This window comes from Condylura cristata, unplaced genomic scaffold (genome assembly GCF_000260355.1).
Source record: "Condylura cristata isolate star-nosed mole 26May11 unplaced genomic scaffold, ConCri1.0 scaffold00033, whole genome shotgun sequence".
Lineage (NCBI taxonomy): Eukaryota > Metazoa > Chordata > Mammalia > Eulipotyphla > Talpidae > Condylura > Condylura cristata.
Window position 1 is genome coordinate 14,766,386 of NW_004567134.1, and position 17,808 is coordinate 14,784,193.

Here is a 17,808-nt window from a genome sequence, read left to right on the forward strand (position 1 = left end):
CCTCCGGGGCAGAGATCGAACTCACTGAAGTGGCTTTAGCTTCTTAGTGTTGTGCTTTAACGGCTGAGCCACCAGGGAGGGCCACTGTTAAAATATTTGAAATGCAAAGCAAAAGTATCCAGCCCGCCAGCTCTCACATAGCTCCAACACTTACTAACTCCAGGCCATGTTTACCTTGTGGACCCCACCTATATCCTCCAACTTTCCAACAAAATTACTTTGAAGCAAGCCCCAGCCATCCTATAATTTTATCAAAAACATTTCCATGTTTATCTTTAAGGATACATTAAATTAACCTCACTATAAATTTTGGACCTAAAAAGAAACACTCTGGTGAAAGGTGTTAGCACTGGGAGAGTGATGCGAGTTGGAGCGAAGGTATACCTGACCCAGCTCTGGACTCACAGCTCAGTTTTGCTCTGAACCTAAAACTGCTCTAAAAACCAAAGCCTATTTTTAAGAACTAAGTAAGTTTTTTGCATTATCATAAGATAATCACTGCTCAAACTTCCCTACATGTGTATTTCTTCTTTTGTCAGTTGTTTTTCTTGTACCTTTGAGTACTGGGTGGTTGTCTTTTTCTTATTTATTTCTCAAGTTCTTTATATACGAAGGTTATTCACTAAGGTGACATTAATTACTATTATTATTCCTCTAGGGAAAGCCATGGAGACTTCAGGACCCTCCTCCCAAACCCAAGACCATAGTCGAGTCCATGGACAAGCAGAAGGTAGAAACTGTCTGTGTGCTTCCTGACCCTCTGGGTGAACGGAAGAGCCTGTGCAGCTGGGTAGCCCATAGCTGAAAATTCCAGGGAAATAGTGATCTTACACATAGGCGCACACACGTGCTTAGTCCAGTCTACTCCCCAGCACTTTCTAGTTGGGGGGAACTTGAATGCTTCCCAAAGCTTATAGAGGTTCTGGGTCTGGCACCAGGGAACATCCCCTGGAGGTGAAAGGGTTCTATCTGGCCCCAGAATAGGAAATGGGAAGGTTAGGAATGATCAGATTCTCCCTGACCTATAATTTACAGAAAATTCTAAATTGCTAGCCTCTCTAGTCGGATCTGGGTGGGACAAGAGGAGGGGTTAAAAGCCCCTCTCTGGGCTCCCGAACTAGGAAAATCTCTGCCTTGGGTCTTCCTGGAGCCTCTGGAGCCCCTGAAGCCCCAGTCTCCTGCCCCTTCCATCCACCCTTGGGATTTGGAAGAGTATCCCAGAGACTCCAGCCCCTCCTGGCTCCCTCAGTCCAGACAGACCCCCAGGGAAGCCTTGGTGGTCTCTGCGGTGGGGGTGGGGGCAATGTTGACCTTTTCCTGTGTACCTCCCAGATGGACGGACGGATTCCCACACCCAGGACGGGGAGGCCGGGCTCTTCTCTCAAGAAGGAAATGAGAAAGACAAGTCTTCTTCCTCCTCCTCTTCCTCCTCGTCCTCTTCCTCCTCCTCCTCTTCCTCCTCGTCATCTTCCTCTGCCTCAGGTACAGCAAAGATGACAAATCAGCACACAGACCTACACATGCACATCCATCTCCCAGTACTGTGCAAGGCAAGCATTTCCGTGGAAAAGTCTCCCACTTGGGTGCTCTGATTCCTTTCCCTTCATTCCCTTCCCTCCTGTCTGTCCACAAAACTTGCGTGCAGTGAGAGCCAGCCGTGCGACACAACTGTGTCCTAGGTTTCCATTGTTTGCCACCTCCACCGAGCATTTTAGCGTGTTCTTCTGTAATGTCTTCGCAACATGGCTTCCCGCTCACCAAATAACCCCCAAGTGGCAGTATCTCATGGAAAGTATCTTGGCTTCTTAGGGGCACTTTGGGGCCGAAGTGGGTGCCTTTGCCCAGTAGCTTGCTGGGTGCAAATCCTTTCTTTGCCACTCACTGGCTGCACATCCTCAGGCCAAGTGCTTGCCACAATACGTCGGCCTCAGTGTCCTCATCTGTAAAATGGGGGTGAGAATGCAAATCATCACTACGTAGAATTCCCGTGAGGGCGCATCCTTTGCACATGCATGTGAAGTTGTAGCATCTAGCATACAGCAAAAGCTCCAGAAGGATCTATTTTCACTGAGTCTCCCCCTGCCCGGTTTATCATGCTCCCTCCTGAGCGTCCTCCCATAAAAGTTTTTAAGGGTTTCCTCTAAAGTAGGTCCCAGGTATCAGTTCCCCGTACGTACTTGAGTAGGCTTAGAAGAATCAGCAGCCCTCATTGGCTTCGATTACACACTGCCCGTTATCCTCTGATGCCAAGCAGAAAATTTTTTTAAGGATTTATTTGCTTATGTATACAAGAACTGGGGTACAGGCCCTTTGTGGTGGTGCAGTGGGTTGGAGCGCAGCACTGCGAAGCTGGCTGCGGCTGCTTCAATGCAAATTCAATCCCCAGCCCCAGAGGTGACCCAGATGGCGCGGCAGACCTCTCCTGTCTTGCCCGCTGCTCCCCTCAGCAGTGGACTTCGTCAATCTCCTGATTTGCTCCCTGCCCCGTCTCTGGTGGATTCTCTCACCCCTTGCACCTCAGACCTGTACCCCAGTTCTGTATGTATTAATAAATAAAATCTAAAACAAAAAGAACTGGGGTACAGGCCAGAGGTTTGGGTGGAGGGAAGGGAGGTGAGAGAATTCACCAGAGACAGAGTGGGGAGCAGAACAGGCAGACTGACTGAAATCCACTGCTGAGGGGAGCAGCGGAGAGACAGGAGAGGTCTCTGCCTGGTGGCTGCAGATAGCTTCATAGTGCTGTGTGGCACCACCACAGAAAGCCCCCAGCAGAATGTTCCTTTGTCTGTGTCCCTTTCATTCAAAATGGAGGGCAGCATTGGCAGCAGGGACAATATGACAGCCAGCATTTGCTGAGCATTTACTGTGTGCCGGGACTTAATTCTCACAGGTGCCCACTGGTAGATGCTGTCACTTTCCCCATGTCACGGTGAGGAAGATGAGGCCCGGAGACCTGCTGGGAGTGGGCACCATGACCAACATGAAGGTCCCTGGAGGTCTTTCTGGGAGCCCGGGGTGGGCACTGGTGTCCTCCTCCAGAGTGCCTGCCCCGTGGCCTGTTGCTCCCTGTGGGCGTGGGCCTGAGACAGGACAGTAAATCTATAGGACTGATTCTTAGGAAATCTAAGTAATGGATCAAATGGTTGGCATTTTCAGCACTTTGACAGAGATGCCAATGCCTTCATAGACGTGTTCCAGTTTACATGTGCAGGAATGGACTATGAGAACCTCCTTGGCACATGTAGACTCAGAAAATTATCTTTTCTAAGATAATGAAAATGTAGTCAGAAAACATGGTGTCTGCTGTTGTTATCTTGATGTCCATCCTGAGACTCTCTCTGGATTTAGTTGAGATCACACAGGCACACATTTTTCAGCACCATTCGCTTGGTTTCCTGGAATTTGAAAGTGTCTGTATTGGGCTGGAGAGTGGGTGAGGGCGTGGCGCTCCTGGCCCAGGTCCCCCGAGACCCCCAACATATAGCGGTTCAGAGCCCTGCTGGGGCCTCGGGGGACCTGGGCCAGGAGCGCCACGCCCTCACCCACTCTTCAAGTCTTGATGAGGTTCCTGCTTTGGCCAGGGCACCCTCAGGATAGGGGGTATCGGGCCTTGTCCTTGGGAACTCGAGCTGGCTGGGCCTGAGGCCCACTGAGTCAAGCACAGACAGTGAGGTCACGGAAACCCAGAGGAGAGTGGGCCAAGACCAGTGTCAACGAGGGCAGCTGGGAAAACCTTTCTTCAGGACATGACACCAGCTTAACCTTAGGGAGCAGGGAGGCGAAGGGGACTGGCTCCTGGTGGGGTGGAGTATGAGCAGAGCCACCTGGCTGTGGAGTAGGGAGATGGGGTGCACAGCCCTGCACTTACTTGAGGGCAACTCCTCAGAGGGACTACTATTCTTCAGTTGACTTGCCGTACCTTCCTGAAGCCTCCCGAAGGCACAACAGGGAGACTGGGTGCTTCAAGTTACACCGAGAGTTCAAGGCAGAGCTCCTACCTGGATCCCCAGGGCAGACCTCTTTGCCTAACACCACGCTCCTCACATCAACCAACTCCAGAGCGTGAACACAAGAGCGTCCGGGACTGAGGTTCTCCTATGGCTTGTGTTTGTTCCCTGCAGAGAGCAGTGATGAGGACCGGCTCCCCGGAGTACCCGGAAAACGTCGGCAGAACCCAGGGGCTGCACGCCCCCCTGGGGACCGCTCACCCTGTAGGTGACAGGCCTCACTGTTTCTCCTCAGCCGACTCGCTTTGCGTTTCTCATAGGGCAGAGCACAAAGATGTCCCTCCCAGTGTGGCGTATAGACAGGAACAGAGACACCCTGACATCCAGCGGCAGCAAAATGTAGTGACAATGCTAAACCCTGCCTCCTCAGAGCTCTGTTCTTTATATGTGACTTTGTACAAATTCGCACAAACATCCTTATAAACAAGACGGGAAAGAAAAATACCAAAATGTTACTAGTGACGGCCTCTGGATGGTTACATTAGGAGCGATTTTTCTTTTTTGGACTGTATTTTACAATGAGCATGTTTGGGTTTTGCTTGCCTAGAGGAAAGGGGGGTGCAGGCCAGAGGTGTGGAGGGTGAGGGGATTCTGAGCCATGTGGGTCACCTCTGGAGTGGGGATCGAACTCATGCTAAGATGACTTTAGCATCTTAGTGCTGTGCTTTAACCCACTGCACCACCAGGGAGGGCCCGACTGAGCCCCCCTCCCTTTTTTTTTTTAAAGATTTATTTATTTGTGCATACAGAGCTGGGGTACAGGCCAGAGGCTCAGGGGCAGTGAGAGGCTTCACCAGAGACAGAGAAGGGAGCAAAACAGGCAGATCGACAAAGTACACTGCTGAGGGGAGCAGCGGGCAGGTCAGGAGAGGTCTGCTGCGCCATGTGGTCACCTCCAGGGCGGGGATCAAACTCATGCTGAAGTGGATTAATCTTCTTAGTGCTGTGCTTTAACTGCTGTGCCACCAGGGAGGGCCCGACTGAGGCTCCCCCCCTTTTTTTTTTAAAGATTTATTTATTTGTGCATACAGAACTGGGGTACAGGCTAGAGATGCAGGGGCGGTGAGAGGCTTCACCAGAGACAGAGTGGGGAGCAGAACAGGCAGCTCGATGAAGTACACTGCTGAGGGGAGCAGCAGGCAGGTCAGGAGAGGTCTGCCGCGCCATGTGGGTCACCTCCAGGGCAGGTGGAGATCAAACTCATGCAGAAGTGGATTAATCTTCTTAGTGCAGTGTTTTAACCGCTGTGCCACCAGGGAGGGCCCGTCTGAGCCCCTTTTTAAGGCTGCAAACTCATGGGAGATAAGAGATGTTATGGCCAGGGAGACTGACTAAAGGAGATGTCTCCACCCAGGTCCTGAGTCCCACGAGCCCAGCATTTTGAAGGATGAGCTTCAACTCTATGAAGGTAATTGGTTGTCCAGCACCCAGGAGTGGGGGGCCCCTGCTGGTGAAAGGTGGTTATAGGGGATCCTGCCTGCATTTGTGGAGAAGGAGCTGGCAGGTTAAGAGAGCGATTAGAATAGGCACTGGGAGTCAGAGGGGCCAGCGTGTGGATAGATAAGGACCCGCACATCTGTGACAGGAGATGTGTGCAGCTGGAACACGGAGACTTGATCGCCAGTTCCACAAGTCACCCTTTTGCACGTTTGGACATTCCTGAAATCAGAATGCATCTTAAGATCACTGACAACTAACAGGTTTCATGGGCAGTGGCTTTCCTTACATTTCAACACATAAAATAAAGTCATGCCCAAGATGGTGTCTTGGATTTGAGGAAAGACGAGTTGCCAAGTGCTTTTGATAATCAAGAAGTTTATGTAAAACCCTGACTTCTGGTGTCCCATGGGAAACCGGAGCCTGTGACACGTTCGGCAGCTGGTGGCTGTCCTGCCCTTTTAGATGGAAGATGACTCGCCTCCTGCTTCCTCCAGCCCATGGAGAGCAGACGGAGAGTCTCTGGGTGAGAGCCACCTCCCCCACCCCGAGGGTGACGGATAGGTCATCGCTGGTTTCCCTTCTGCGCAGGTTCCCATGGAGAGCTGGTACCTTCTGAGGAGTCCGGTGAGTGCCCAGCTAGGGGAGAGGTGGCGTGGGTGTTAGTGTAGAGCAAGGTCTGGGCATCGTCTGTCTTTCCCTGCGAGAACCAGCAACTGTCAGGGTGCATGGGTGCAAGAGAGGTCTCCACCTGCAGACCTGGAGCTCTGACCCGGTCCCATCAAGCAGGGGGGCTGGCTGAAGCAGGAGGCAGGGGCCAGCGGAAACTGGAAAGGGAATTTAGGCTGGATAGCATCCAGTTATCAATGGACAGAAAGATTCCTCGGGGGCAGGAAATTCGAGAGGTGCCTCCCCAAGGTGGAGTTACCAGTCAAAGACCCCAGCTGGCCTGGGTACTAATGGTGAGTTTCTCACTTCCAGGACTCCGGAGGAGAGGCTCAGACCCAGCAAGTGGTAAATACATAGCTTCAAGAGAGATGAGGACGCAGCCTGGGTCCCAGGAGGGTGGGTGGGACCCCAGAGAGCTTGAGAGGGCGTGTCAGTCCAGCAGGAAGGCCGGCGTCATCCATGTGTCACTGAGACACAGGAAAGGGTCTCCAAGCCCAGGGGCGTGGAGCAAACATAGCCTCGTGCTGGGGGCCGGGGGGTGGAGAAATCAGGGGTCCCCCTGGCAACCAGGCCCCCACTTCACAGCTCTTCCCTGACTGGCCCTGAAGCAAGGGCCCTCCACTTGGTAAAGGAGGCCAGAGGGGAGTGCAAGCCCCACCTGCCGGCCACACCGAGTGCACAGCTCCTCGGTCTTGTTCCTCAGGGGAAGATGAGGCCGCTCAGTTAAGAAGACTGAACATCAAGAAAGATGGTAAGAAAATAGCTGCCCCAAGCTGCCCGTCCGGTCCAGCTGTCCATGGCTGGAAAGCAGTGGGCAGAGCCCGCTCTGTGTGCACTTCACAGTCTGCAAACTCAGCTCAGTCTCTGAGCTGAGGTGGTACTGGGATCCCCATTCCGGAGCTGTGGAATCTGAGGCTCAAGGCAGGCAGTGTTCTTACAGCCCTGAATGGCATGGCCTGGGCTTGACCCCTGGGCTGTGCTCTATCTACTATATGTGGAGTCACCGGGAGGACAAGCGCCCCTCGGGGTTGATGGACACACAGGACGGGAGCTCGAAATTAGCTGCGCTGAGGAAGCCGTGAGACTCGTTTAGGCTGGAGTCTGGAGAGGGCTTTGTGAGAACAGGAGGGCCCTTCTCTGCGCCAGGCCTCGAGTCGGGGAGCTGGCAGGGGCTTCAGGGAGTTGGCAGGTGGGGAGGGAGACCATAGTTTTTTGATTAAATAAAGGGCAGTTGTTTTGGAAACATTTTTAGTGGTTGCAAAAGTCCGGCTCAAAGGGGTGGCGTGCGGGGTTCCAGTCTGCGGCATGGCCCTGACCAGCTTAGCGCCCCACGGCAGGCTGTAACTTTCCTGGGCTAGGAAATGAGACTCCAGTATCGGACGAAAGCTCAGATTGCCAAGTGCAGGCCATGCCATGTCCAGATTGGGGACTCTACCCCAAAGAGCGAGTGCTTCTCTCTTCTGCTCCCACTTCTCAGCACACGGTCTGGGTTCAGAGTCGCAGGGTCTGGCATCATGCTCTGATTCTGCTTGTGGCCCTCAGGACCCCGTGAGCTGGACTGCTGTGACATGTTTCTGGAGAGATTTTAGCCTGATGCTTTCTTTCTTTTAAAAAATATATATATTTTTTATTTTTATGTAGAAGAGCCAGCCGGGGTATAAGCCAGAGGTGCGGGGTTGCGAGAGCAGACACAGAGTGGGGCCAGAACAGCCTACTAAGATAGACAGCTGAGGGGAGCAGCAGGCGAGACAGGAGCGGTCTGCTGCGCCCTGTGGGTCACTCCCTGGCCAGGGATCGAACTCAGGCCCTTGTGGTGATAGCATTGAGACTCAACCCCAGGCCATCAGGGAGGCCCAGGCTGGTGCCTTCTTAAGTATTAAGTCTGGTTCTCACAATGTGTTGTTCTCCCTACAGGGTAAGCAGATTTCAGGGTCAAACATGTACTAGAAATACTCATTTTTATTCTGTCTCCAAACTAACCAAAAAGCAAAAGCCAGAATGTGTTCCCCACCTTCTTGCCCTCTAAATGCTCCTTGACAGCCATGATAAACAGTATCGGCTGCCTTTAGGCACTTCCAGGGTGGCGCCCATTCCAGACCCCATCCATCCTCCGGATGACGTGCAGGCTCCCTCCTCAAGTTGGCAAAAGAGTAGCAGGGCTCAGAGAGGTCAGGACACCCCTTCAAAGCTGCACAGCACATCAGGGGCATAGTGAACTGAACGCAGACACCTCCCTGGCAGCCTCACCCCTCAGGGAGCCTGCCTCATCCCAGGAAACAGGGTCCCTTGACAGGGCCCTGCCTGCTCTCTCCTCATGACTCCCCAGGGCCTGGTGAGATAAAGGGGGGCCTCAATACACAAACTACCCTGATTCCTGCCAAGGCACCGCCCCTGCCTCTCAGCCCCTCTCTGCACTTCTGTTAACCATGAGAATCCCCAAGCCTGAAATGGCGTCGCTAGGCACCAGGCCCCCTAGATACGCACCTGAGCGCACGGAGATTCAGGGGAAGTTATGCCTGTGGCACGGAGGTCACCGCGGAACAGCAGACGCTCAGGTTTATGGGTGGGAGCCCAGCTGCGTAAATCCGCGGTTGCTTGGCGGCCGTGGGGCTCTCTGCAGAGCCCTGTTCTGACAGCGGGAGGAAGCAGCAAGAAGAGCAGCTGCCTGCCGCTGGTGCCCTGCTTGAATTCACTTAAAAAAAAAAAAAAGATTTATTTATTTATTTATGCATACAGAACTGGGGCACAGGCCCAAGGTGCAGGGACGGTGAAAGTCTTCACCAGAGACAGAGTGGGGAGCAGAACAGGCAGATGATGAAGTCCACTGCTGAGGGGAGCAGCGGGCGGGTCAGGAGAGGTCTGCCGTGCCCTGTGGGTCACCTCCGGGGTGGGACTGAACTCATGCTGAAGTAGCTTTGGCTTCTTAGTGCTGTGCCTTAACCCGCTGCGCCACCAGGGAGGGCCCAGATTCTCACTCAATGAGGACATGTACCTGGAGAGACCTGGCCAGTCGCTGCTTGCTTTGAAGGAGTAACGTTGGTGGGGGAGAATGCCACGATGTGGAACTTTTGAACTTGACACATTTGCATTTTTTACAAAGGCATTTGACATTTATTTGATAGACAAAGCATCGGGCACCAGCACATTGAGCGTGCCTGGCACTGCTTCAGTCTGGGGAAAATCCCCACCCACCACCCTGGGGGCAAAGAATAAACATTAGAAAAGGAAAGACAGCAAGCTGAGTGGTGATAAGGGTCAGAAAAGTAATGACAGGCAGTAAGGGCTGGCAAGCAGGGGGGCTTGGGTGCCCTCGTCCTTGGACACGTCTCCGAATGGAGTCAGTTAAGAGTAGAGATGTCAGGGCTCTGAGTAGTTAAAGCAGAACAGAGCAAATAGTAACTCACCTCTGCTTTCAGATGAGTTTTTCCACTTCGTCCTCCTCTGCTTTGCCATCGGGGGTGTGCTGGTGTGCTACCACTATTACGCAGGTGAGTGGGGCCCGAGGGGACGGGTGGGCGCAGGGGCCAGACCCGCAGGCTGACTGTCCCCTCTCGCCACCCCTGCAGACTGGTTCATGTCCCTTGGAGTCGGCCTGCTCACCTTCGCCTCCCTGGAGACCGTGGGCATCTACTTTGGGCTGGGTAAGCCTCACGGAGGGTGGCGGCTGCCTGGGCCCCAGAGGCTTGCCACGGACCAGAAAGCACCTCCTAGACATTTAAAAAGACTTCCTTATGCTTCTGTTTTCTTCCTGACTGCTTTCAAGGTCAACCTAAGGTCGTTGGCAAAACCCAGTGGAAAAAAGAGGGCAGTTCCATAAAAATGCAACAAAAGCACTTTAGAGTGGCAAAAAAAAAAAAAAAAAAAAAAAAAAAAAGCTCCAGAATGAGCCAGATACTGAAAACAAGGGGGTGAATGGAATTGAGTCCTGGATTCGCAGCGTTTCCTGGTATTATTATGGCTGCCCATGGTGTTTTTAATAATAACAACTCTTAATACTATTATCTAAGTAAACCAACTGCCTGAAATTCCACCCGGAGAGCCTTGTTTGTGTGATTTAGGCCTCTGTCCAAGGGTGGGCGAGTGGGAGGGGAGCCCCGCACCCCCAGCGAGACACCAAGCTCCATTACCCTTCTCTTCTTTTCCAATAGTGTACCGGATCCACAGTGTCCTGCGTGGCTTCATCCCCCTCTTCCAGAAGTTGAGGCTGATGGGTAACATCACATTCTCTCCTGCCATGAACAAGGCTTAGCATCTAGGAAAGAGCACACGGCCTGGCATCGGGCCAAGGGCCTGAGTCCTCCTAACTCACCAGCTCTTGGATCCAAGAGCCTCATTCAGCCTCGGTTTCCTCATCTGGACAATGGGTATAACGATACCTAGCACACAGGGTTGTAAAAAATTCAAGTGAGGAATGAATATAAGGGAACTAGTATTTTCATCCTCTCCTAGAACTTTCCCCCAAACACTACCTTCGCTGTTTTATTTGCCTAACAGCAATTGGGGGAGAGTATGAGGGGAGCTTGACCTGACCCATGAGGAAACTGGGGCTCAGAGAGGTGGAGTGACTGTCCCAGGGCCACACAGCTAGCAGGGTTGGGCCTCTTGACAGGACTGAGGACAGCCTCTTGACCAGCCACTGCTCCCATCACCATCTCAATACTGAGAGGCCAGGGGGCCGTGTGTCTCTGCACTGGGGATTTCAGGCTCCTTTAGCCCATTTCGTTCATAAAAGGGAAGTGAGCTAGTGACATTGGTTGTGGGCCCCAGAGACCCGTGACACATTAGCCCACTGTGAGGGGGATTTGGGTATCTGGGGTGGCTTGGTGAGGTCTGGCCGCCTTCAGAGTCCCGTGCCATCCTGCGGGCTTTGCCTTTCAGGATTCAGGAAGACAGACTGAGGCGAGGGCGGCTGCCAGGCCGGGCCCCGTGCGGCTGCCACCGCATACCCCAAGCCCACGAGGACCGAGCGGCGTCTGGGAGACACGTGGGCAGGCCAGGTTAGAGGAGTAAAGAGCGCCTTTCCCTCTGTGTGGTCAGAACGTTGGCCACCGTGGGGCCACGGAATCACTGGGGCGGTGCTGGGCGCAGTCCAGCGATCAGAGTGGAAGCAGAGGGAGGTGTGGACCTGTGCCCACCTGGACCAGCAGGAGGATTCTGACGTCGCTGCCCTGGAGCCATCCTGGAGCAGACACTCGGTCCACTGCCCTGAAGCGGGGAGCCACAAGCCCGGCCCCCAATGGTAAACCTGCTGCAGGGGAGATGCTGGGGACGAAGGCCGTGGCACCCGGGCGCCTTCCTCCAGCCCCACCTAGTGCCAGCCCTACTGCCCTGGAACCCATCAAAAGTCAAATAAATATTTGTTTCTCTGAGCTAAAAAGAGCCAGTTAAATATTTCTTTGGTCTTCTGAGTGCAGGAATGTATGTGCAGCCTTACTGAGACTCCAGAGAGGGCACTTTGCTCTACTGGTTAAAGGGTGTCAATGTACTGCAAAAGGGTATCAGTGTAAAACTCCTCATTTTAGGCCTCAGATTTCTGTGGCACAAGTGAAGAATAGGACACGGGGTTTTATGCACACTCTTGTAAAAAGATCCGGGACCGTTAGGTCTCCTCAGCTGAGCAAATACAGAGGAGTGAGATGAGCACTCAGAACAAAACCCGTCAGATTAGGGTGCATTGATGGAGGTTCGAGGCGATCGTAGGGCTTACTCTGCACAGCCAGACAACACCAAAAACAGGAGTTCAGTTCTCAGTGTGCATGTCAGGGGCCACAGTGCCAAACTAGAGATACGCTCAGGAGACCAACGGAGGGTGTAGAGAATGGCCGGAGAGATGAGAACTCTTTGCCAGGCGAAGGAAGCCACGATGCCCTTATTATGCCCAGCTGCCCTACAGAGCAGGGCTGCTTCAGGCCTGCTGCCAGAAAGAGTGACCCAGAAAGTGTCCCCAGCTTGGAGATTTCTCAGATATAGAATAGCTTTCAAAAAGTGAGCAGTGGGGCCTCCCTGGTGGTGTGAGGGGTTTAGCGTCAACACTGTGAAGTCGTCTGCAGCCAGGAGCTGACCCACAAGGCACCACAGACTTCTCTCTTCTCCCCGCTGCCCCCCTCACCAGTGGAGTCGGCCTGTTCTGCTCCCCACTCTGCCTCTGGGGAATCCTCTCACCGCCTCTGCACCTTTGACCTATACCCCAGTTCTGTATACATAAATAAATAAAATAAATCTTAAAAAAAAAAGAACTGAAACTGAGGCAGGTTAAACAGGTATCAGAGGACTGAGACAGCAAAAAAATAACCCCTGAGTTATTGCAGACACTTTAGCCTGGGGGAGACAAAGGAAAGGGTTATCAGGACCAAGGAGTTCAGGAGGGAGCCCTGTGAGGGGGACCCAATATCTGAGGAATCTGGCCTCTGATGAAGCTGCTTCTTGGAGCACAGAGGATCTCAGAGCTCCGCTCCAGTCCCAAATGACTTATAACACCAGCCAACTAATTTTTCAAAATTTCAAAATCTGCTATGACAAAAGTAGAGCTTCCTCAAAAAACTGAAAAAATTGAATTCAGTAAGTCCACTTCCAGATATAGACCCAAAAGAATTGAAAGCAGGGTCTTAAAGAGCTATTTGGATGCCCAAGTGCATAGCAGCATTATTCACAATAAGCAGAAAGAAGCTGCGACCCACGTCTCTCAACAGATGAGCTGATAACAAAATCTGGCCTGTACACACAATGGAATATTACTCAGCCTTAAAAAGGAAGGTGATGAGACACAGGCTACAACATGGAGGAAGCCCAAGGACATCATGCTCAATCTTAAGGAAAATATTCCAAAATTCTGGTGGGTCAGGGGTTAAAGCTGTGCAACTATGAAGCAATCCGCAGCCACTGAAGCACGAGTTCAATCCCTGGCCAGGGAGCTGACCCACAGGGCGCGCCAGACCTCTCCTGACCCGCCCGCCGCTGCCCTCAGCAGTGTGTTTCAGTCAGTCGGCCTGTTCTGTTCCCCTCTCTGTCTCTGGTGGAACCCCTCACCACATGCACCCAGTTCTTGTATGAATAAATAAATACATCTTTAAAAAGAGAAAAGAAAATACTCCAAAATGCCACTACTGTAAGGTCCCCGGAGAAGTCACGTTCCAGGGACAGAAGCAGAAGGGGTGAGTGACGTCAGGGGCTGAGGCTGGCCTGTATGATCTGCGTGATCTGGAGCTGGGCGGATGATGGCACTGCAGTGCCCGAGGACTTACTGCCACGGAGCCGGACACTTCAAGCAGCTGGTAAATTTCATGCTGTATGTATTTCACTGCCGTTTAAGAAAACATCTCAAACTAAGAAATGGAAGAAAGCCTAACAACACAAAAGACCTCGAGTTATTTGTGGCTAAAAAAAACTGGCTCAGACCTGCAACCTCTCACCTCATTGTGTCGACAAGGAGGGGAAAGCCAGAGCAAGGATGTAAGTCTCTCTGACCCGCTTTCCAAGTTTTGGCAGGCTGACTACGCGGTGGGGCCAGGAGTCCAACCCCCACTACCGGGAACCTTGATCTCTCTGCACCCCACTTGCTGCAGGACAGCTCAGGCAGGCCCGGCAGTAGCCCCCTCCACGAGGTGCTGCCTGTCTGGGCCTGGCTCCGCTCTGCGCTGGATCCTCTCGCTGCTCCTCTGTCCAGCTAGGGGTCAAGGCCAGTGCCAGCGGGGTCTGGTTACACCTCAGGCGTCAAGCAGATGCCTGGAGCCCTAGTCCACAGCACTGTCTAAAAATAACGCCTGCGCCCTGGCCCAGGAAGGCAGGATTGCACAGCGGGAAGGCAGTGGGAAGGGCTTGCTGGGATGGGCTTCTGTCTCTGCTTTGCTGGACTGGCGGTGGGCTTCTGCTGTGATCACAGTGGAGGGGAGACTGGGGGGTCGGGTGAGAGTATTTGGAGGCCCTGTTAGGAAGGAGAGAAGTCCAAGGGGGCTGTGCTCTTTGTCCAGACTCCTGCCTGCTCCTGGGCCTGCAAGGTGACAGGGTGGGGGTGCAGCTGATAACTGGGGAGGTGGAAAGCACATGGTCTGGGAGCGTGACTTCGACCCCGAGCTGGAGGGAAGGGCTTTCCAAGCCGAGGGCACCATGCAGGCAAAGGCACGGAGCGCTGAGAGAGGCTCATGTGTCTAGGGAAAACGGGTGTCGCCCAGGGCGGCTGGGCAGCAAACCGAGCAGGAGTGGGAATTAGTGGATGATGGCGCCTTCCCTCACCCCCCACTCCCCTCTCGAGTCTCCCCTCCTGCGAGGGCCAGGACAGCAGGGATGGCTCCTGAGAGTGCACTGTAGAAAGATTGCCCTGGGCCCTCCCTGGTGGCGCAGCGGGTTAAAGCACTGCACTAAGAAGCTAAAGCCACTTCAGCATGAGTTCGATCCCCGCCCTGGAGGTGACCACATGGCGCGGCAGACCTCTCCTGACCCGCCCGCTGCTCCCCTCAGCAGTCACTTTGTCATCTACCTGTTCTGCTCCCTGCTTTGTCTCAGGTGAATCCTCTCACTGCACCTCTGGGCTGTACCCCAGTTCTGTATGCATCAATAAATAAATCTTTAAAAATAAAAAGAAAGAACGATTTCCCTGGACGCCTGTGCTGACTGTGGAGGCCAAGAAAGTGAGCTCAGAGTAGGGGTAGGGTGGGGCGGGATGGGGGTTGTTGCTTAGATTAATTGCAAGGCACTGGCTGGTGTGGTTATGCAGGCCGAGACCCAAGATGTGCATTGGGCAAGCTTGGGGCCTAAGAGACTGAGATGCAGTTCCAGTGTGAACTGAAAGAACTGGTAGTGTACGTTTCAGCCCAAAGGCAGAAATGTGATGTCCAGTGGCAGCAGCTGAGAAGGGAGGGAGGGGAAGAGGGGGAGAGGGAGGAGAAGGAAGAGAGATTTTCTGCTTTTCTCTTCAGTTCTACAGTGGACTGGATGAAGCCCACCCACTGAGAGACAATGGGTTCATCAGTCTGCCAATTCCAGTGTTCATCTCATCCAGAAACATCCTCATAGGTGTTTTAACAAAATATCTGGGCACCCGGTAGTCAAGTTGGCAGTCAGCCTAAACTATGGGGGCATTTCTGTGGCATTTCCTGCTCTGAGGGGCTGAGCTCTGGAACCTCTGCCTCTCTTGCTGCCACGGGGGCCAGGCTGAGCTCCCAGAAGTTGCACAGAAGAGAACAGAAGGAAAAAGTGAGAGTAAGCCCTGGCAACAACATTCTTCCCGAGGGGTCAAGCTACCCTGAAGCTGGCTGTTTAAGGAGGCAAAAAACTTCCTTTTGTTTCACCCACCTTCGGATTTCTGACTTGAGCCAAAGGCCTAACTGTCAGACATGACAGTATGCTCCTCCCTGGAAGGTGGTGTCAAGCAGGGTGCTGGCTGGCAACAGGGAGAGCAGGCTGGGGAGCCAGGGGGGGCTGGGAAGAGCAGGTGCCAGGAGGCATGTAAAGTTTGTGGTGCTGAACAGACACCCAGTAGTAAAGTGAGTGCTGGAAGACTTGGACTCCAGGTGTTCAAGGCCTGGAGGCCGAATGCAGTTGCCAAGACTGTGAGTAGAGAAGGTCACGGTCCCCCCTGACAGGCCCCATTGCCAGCAGCAAGTTTCACAGGAGGAGAGGTAGGGAAGGCACACTTCAGGGCTTGAGGAAGACCGCATGGCACGTGGGCCCCTGGGAGCTCAGAGGTCAGTGACAGGAGGGGAGTGGCAGGAATTGCGGTGGGCTGGTGGGCGGGGTCAGGTGGCCAAAGGCCTTGACCAGACGCCCAAGAGCTGGGGCTTCATCCTGATAGCAGAGGGACCCACAGACGGGAGCTGCAGTTAGGGGTATGAAGTCCTGAGCTCTGAGTTTTGGGGAGACCCAAAACAGAGTGGGGAGCAGCTGGAGGAAACCTGGAGGACGGTAAATGAGACAGGGAGAGGAGGAGCTTGGTCAGGGCTCAAGAAGTGGGGGGCAGAGGGCAGCAGGCTGACAGCAGCTGTCGCGCCTGCTGAGCTAGAGATTCCGGGAAGATGGCCGATGGCCTCAGAAGGGCCTGAGGCGGCTGAGCACAGGCTGGGCCCTTCCCGCCCTCAGGAGCTGCACCTGCGGTTGGACAGGGTCAGCCAGGGCAGCATGTCCCAGTGCTTTCAGTCAAGTCCTTCCCCTCTCGACCTCAGCTTCCTCCACTGTAGAATGGACATAGGAGAGGACACAGAATTTCCGAACACACCTCTGCGAAGGGAAAGCGCTATTTCCCCACCTCCACTGCCGTGCAGCCACCTTGGATTACAAGTTCCAGTGCGCTGTGAACTGGACTTCCTGAATGGGCCTAGAGGTGCGGCTCAGTGGTCAGCTGAACCTGCATAAAGGGGGAAGGCAGGGGCCCCTCTCTCTTGCTTTGCCAGCTCTAACTTGGAGGACACACACAGGTGGAAGAGAGAGACATGTAGAGACGTGCAGGTGAGCGACATGTGGGGAAGTTTCTGGTCCTTGGCAGAGACGATGGCAGTTATCTTGATGTGGTATCTCCTGTCCCAGCTCTCTGGGACCGGCCGAACCCTTTCTTGTGGTTCCTACCACAAGGTACCTTAGACTTATGGCAAGCTTTGGGCTTCAGCAGCCCTGTTTCAGGTCAAACCTGTTTGACTGGGCATTTGCCCACGGAGAGGATGGGTAATTTTCAGAGTTTTATTAGGAATATCCTTTCTTCTCTTCTGTCTAGGCACACTAATTCTATTAAAGCTCCTTCCCACTAAGCGTTGGCTTCTTGTGCCTTTATACACACAGATGGCCAAGTCCCTTTCAATGCATGCACCCCTTAACAGTTTGAGGTTCCTGGGTGCCCCTTTGTCATGTGCTAACAATACTGAATCAGGAATAGTTTTAGCGAAGATTAAGCTACATACCATAAAATTTGTCCATTTATAGTATCCAATTCAACAGTTTCCACTATGTTCACACTCTGTGCACTATCATCACAACCCAGTGAATAATCCCCGATGACATTTATGTACAAGTATTTGCGTGGACACAAAGTTCCTCAGATGATTCTGAACATGTTCAAACTCAAGAGCCACTGTAGAATATGCTACTGGGCAAATACATGGCAATTATCTGAGCCTTGCCTCACTGATTACCACTTTGGTTGGTCCGGTGTTCAGGCGCTCTACAAATTGCACTATTTTCCTGTTACGTAGTTCCTGTGGTCATGGAATTGCTGGCTCAGAGAGGGCATATCCTGAATTTCACACTTCAGAGCCACACTCCTTTCCACAGTAGTTGGCTGTTTGAACTCTGGCACCTGTAACAGGCCCACCAGCTCACCAACACTTGTATTGAAGGGTTTAAATTTTGAGTCGATATTTGGCACCTTCCTTTCGAAATGTTCTTCGTCATTCGTTGTTTGCCTTTTCCTGTTAACAAGATATGCACTTTTCTAACAAGATGTGATGTCATTGGAATTTCCTTTGCTGAGAAGTGCTACCAAATGTTTAGCCCATTTTTCCACCTGTTGGTTTATCTGCCTTTTTCCTACCGACTTATAAGAAGTTAAATTGTCTTATCTTTTGATGCTGTTAAAATCTCTAAATTTGGTCCTCCCTGGTGGTACAACGGTTGGGATGCAGCACTGCAGGCTGGCTGCTTGGGTGCAGGTTTGATCCCCACCCCGGAGGTGACCCACTTGGTGTGGCAGATCTCTCCTGACCTGCCTGCTTCT

The 17,808-nt window shown here is 52.9% G+C and overlaps 1 protein-coding gene and 1 long non-coding RNA gene across 3 annotated transcripts; one reads left to right on the plus strand and one right to left on the minus strand.

Annotated features, from left to right (window-relative positions):
• Positions 1-666: 666 nt before the first annotated feature.
• On the plus strand, positions 667-11,477 carry TMEM40 (transmembrane protein 40). Its single transcript, XM_012732069.1, has 11 exons — positions 667-739; positions 1,333-1,482; positions 4,122-4,211; positions 5,362-5,415; positions 6,036-6,071; positions 6,426-6,458; positions 6,817-6,864; positions 9,530-9,601; positions 9,680-9,754; positions 10,262-10,324; positions 10,992-11,477. The coding sequence occupies exons 1-11, from the start codon at positions 667-669 to the stop codon at positions 11,009-11,011; spliced, it is 714 nt and encodes a 237-aa protein (XP_012587523.1). The 3' UTR covers positions 11,012-11,477.
• On the minus strand, positions 5,641-9,582 carry LOC105854312. Of its 2 annotated transcripts, none has more exons than XR_001146000.1 (3): positions 9,518-9,582; positions 8,598-8,805; positions 5,641-6,083 (listed from the first exon to the last, which is right to left on the minus strand). It is a non-coding gene; the product is annotated as an uncharacterized LOC105854312 (long non-coding RNA). The 2 variants fall into 2 exon arrangements; XR_001145999.1 differs by lacking the exon at positions 5,641-6,083 and adding an exon at positions 8,140-8,301.
• Positions 11,478-17,808: the final 6,331 nt, after the last annotated feature.

What these genes read in the sequence shown, in the direction of transcription:
- TMEM40 (XM_012732069.1), top strand. Translation starts at nt 667, where the DNA reads ATGGAGACTTCAGGACCCTCCTCCCAAACCCAAGACCATAGTCGAGTC. An exon ending in TGAGCTTCAACTCTATGAAG is followed by an intron (nt 5,416 to 6,035) that starts GTAATTGGTTGT and finishes CCTTCTGCGCAG; the next exon opens with GTTCCCATGGAGAGCTGGTA. An exon ending in GGTACCTTCTGAGGAGTCCG is followed by an intron (nt 6,072 to 6,425) that starts GTGAGTGCCCAG and finishes TCTCACTTCCAG; the next exon opens with GACTCCGGAGGAGAGGCTCA.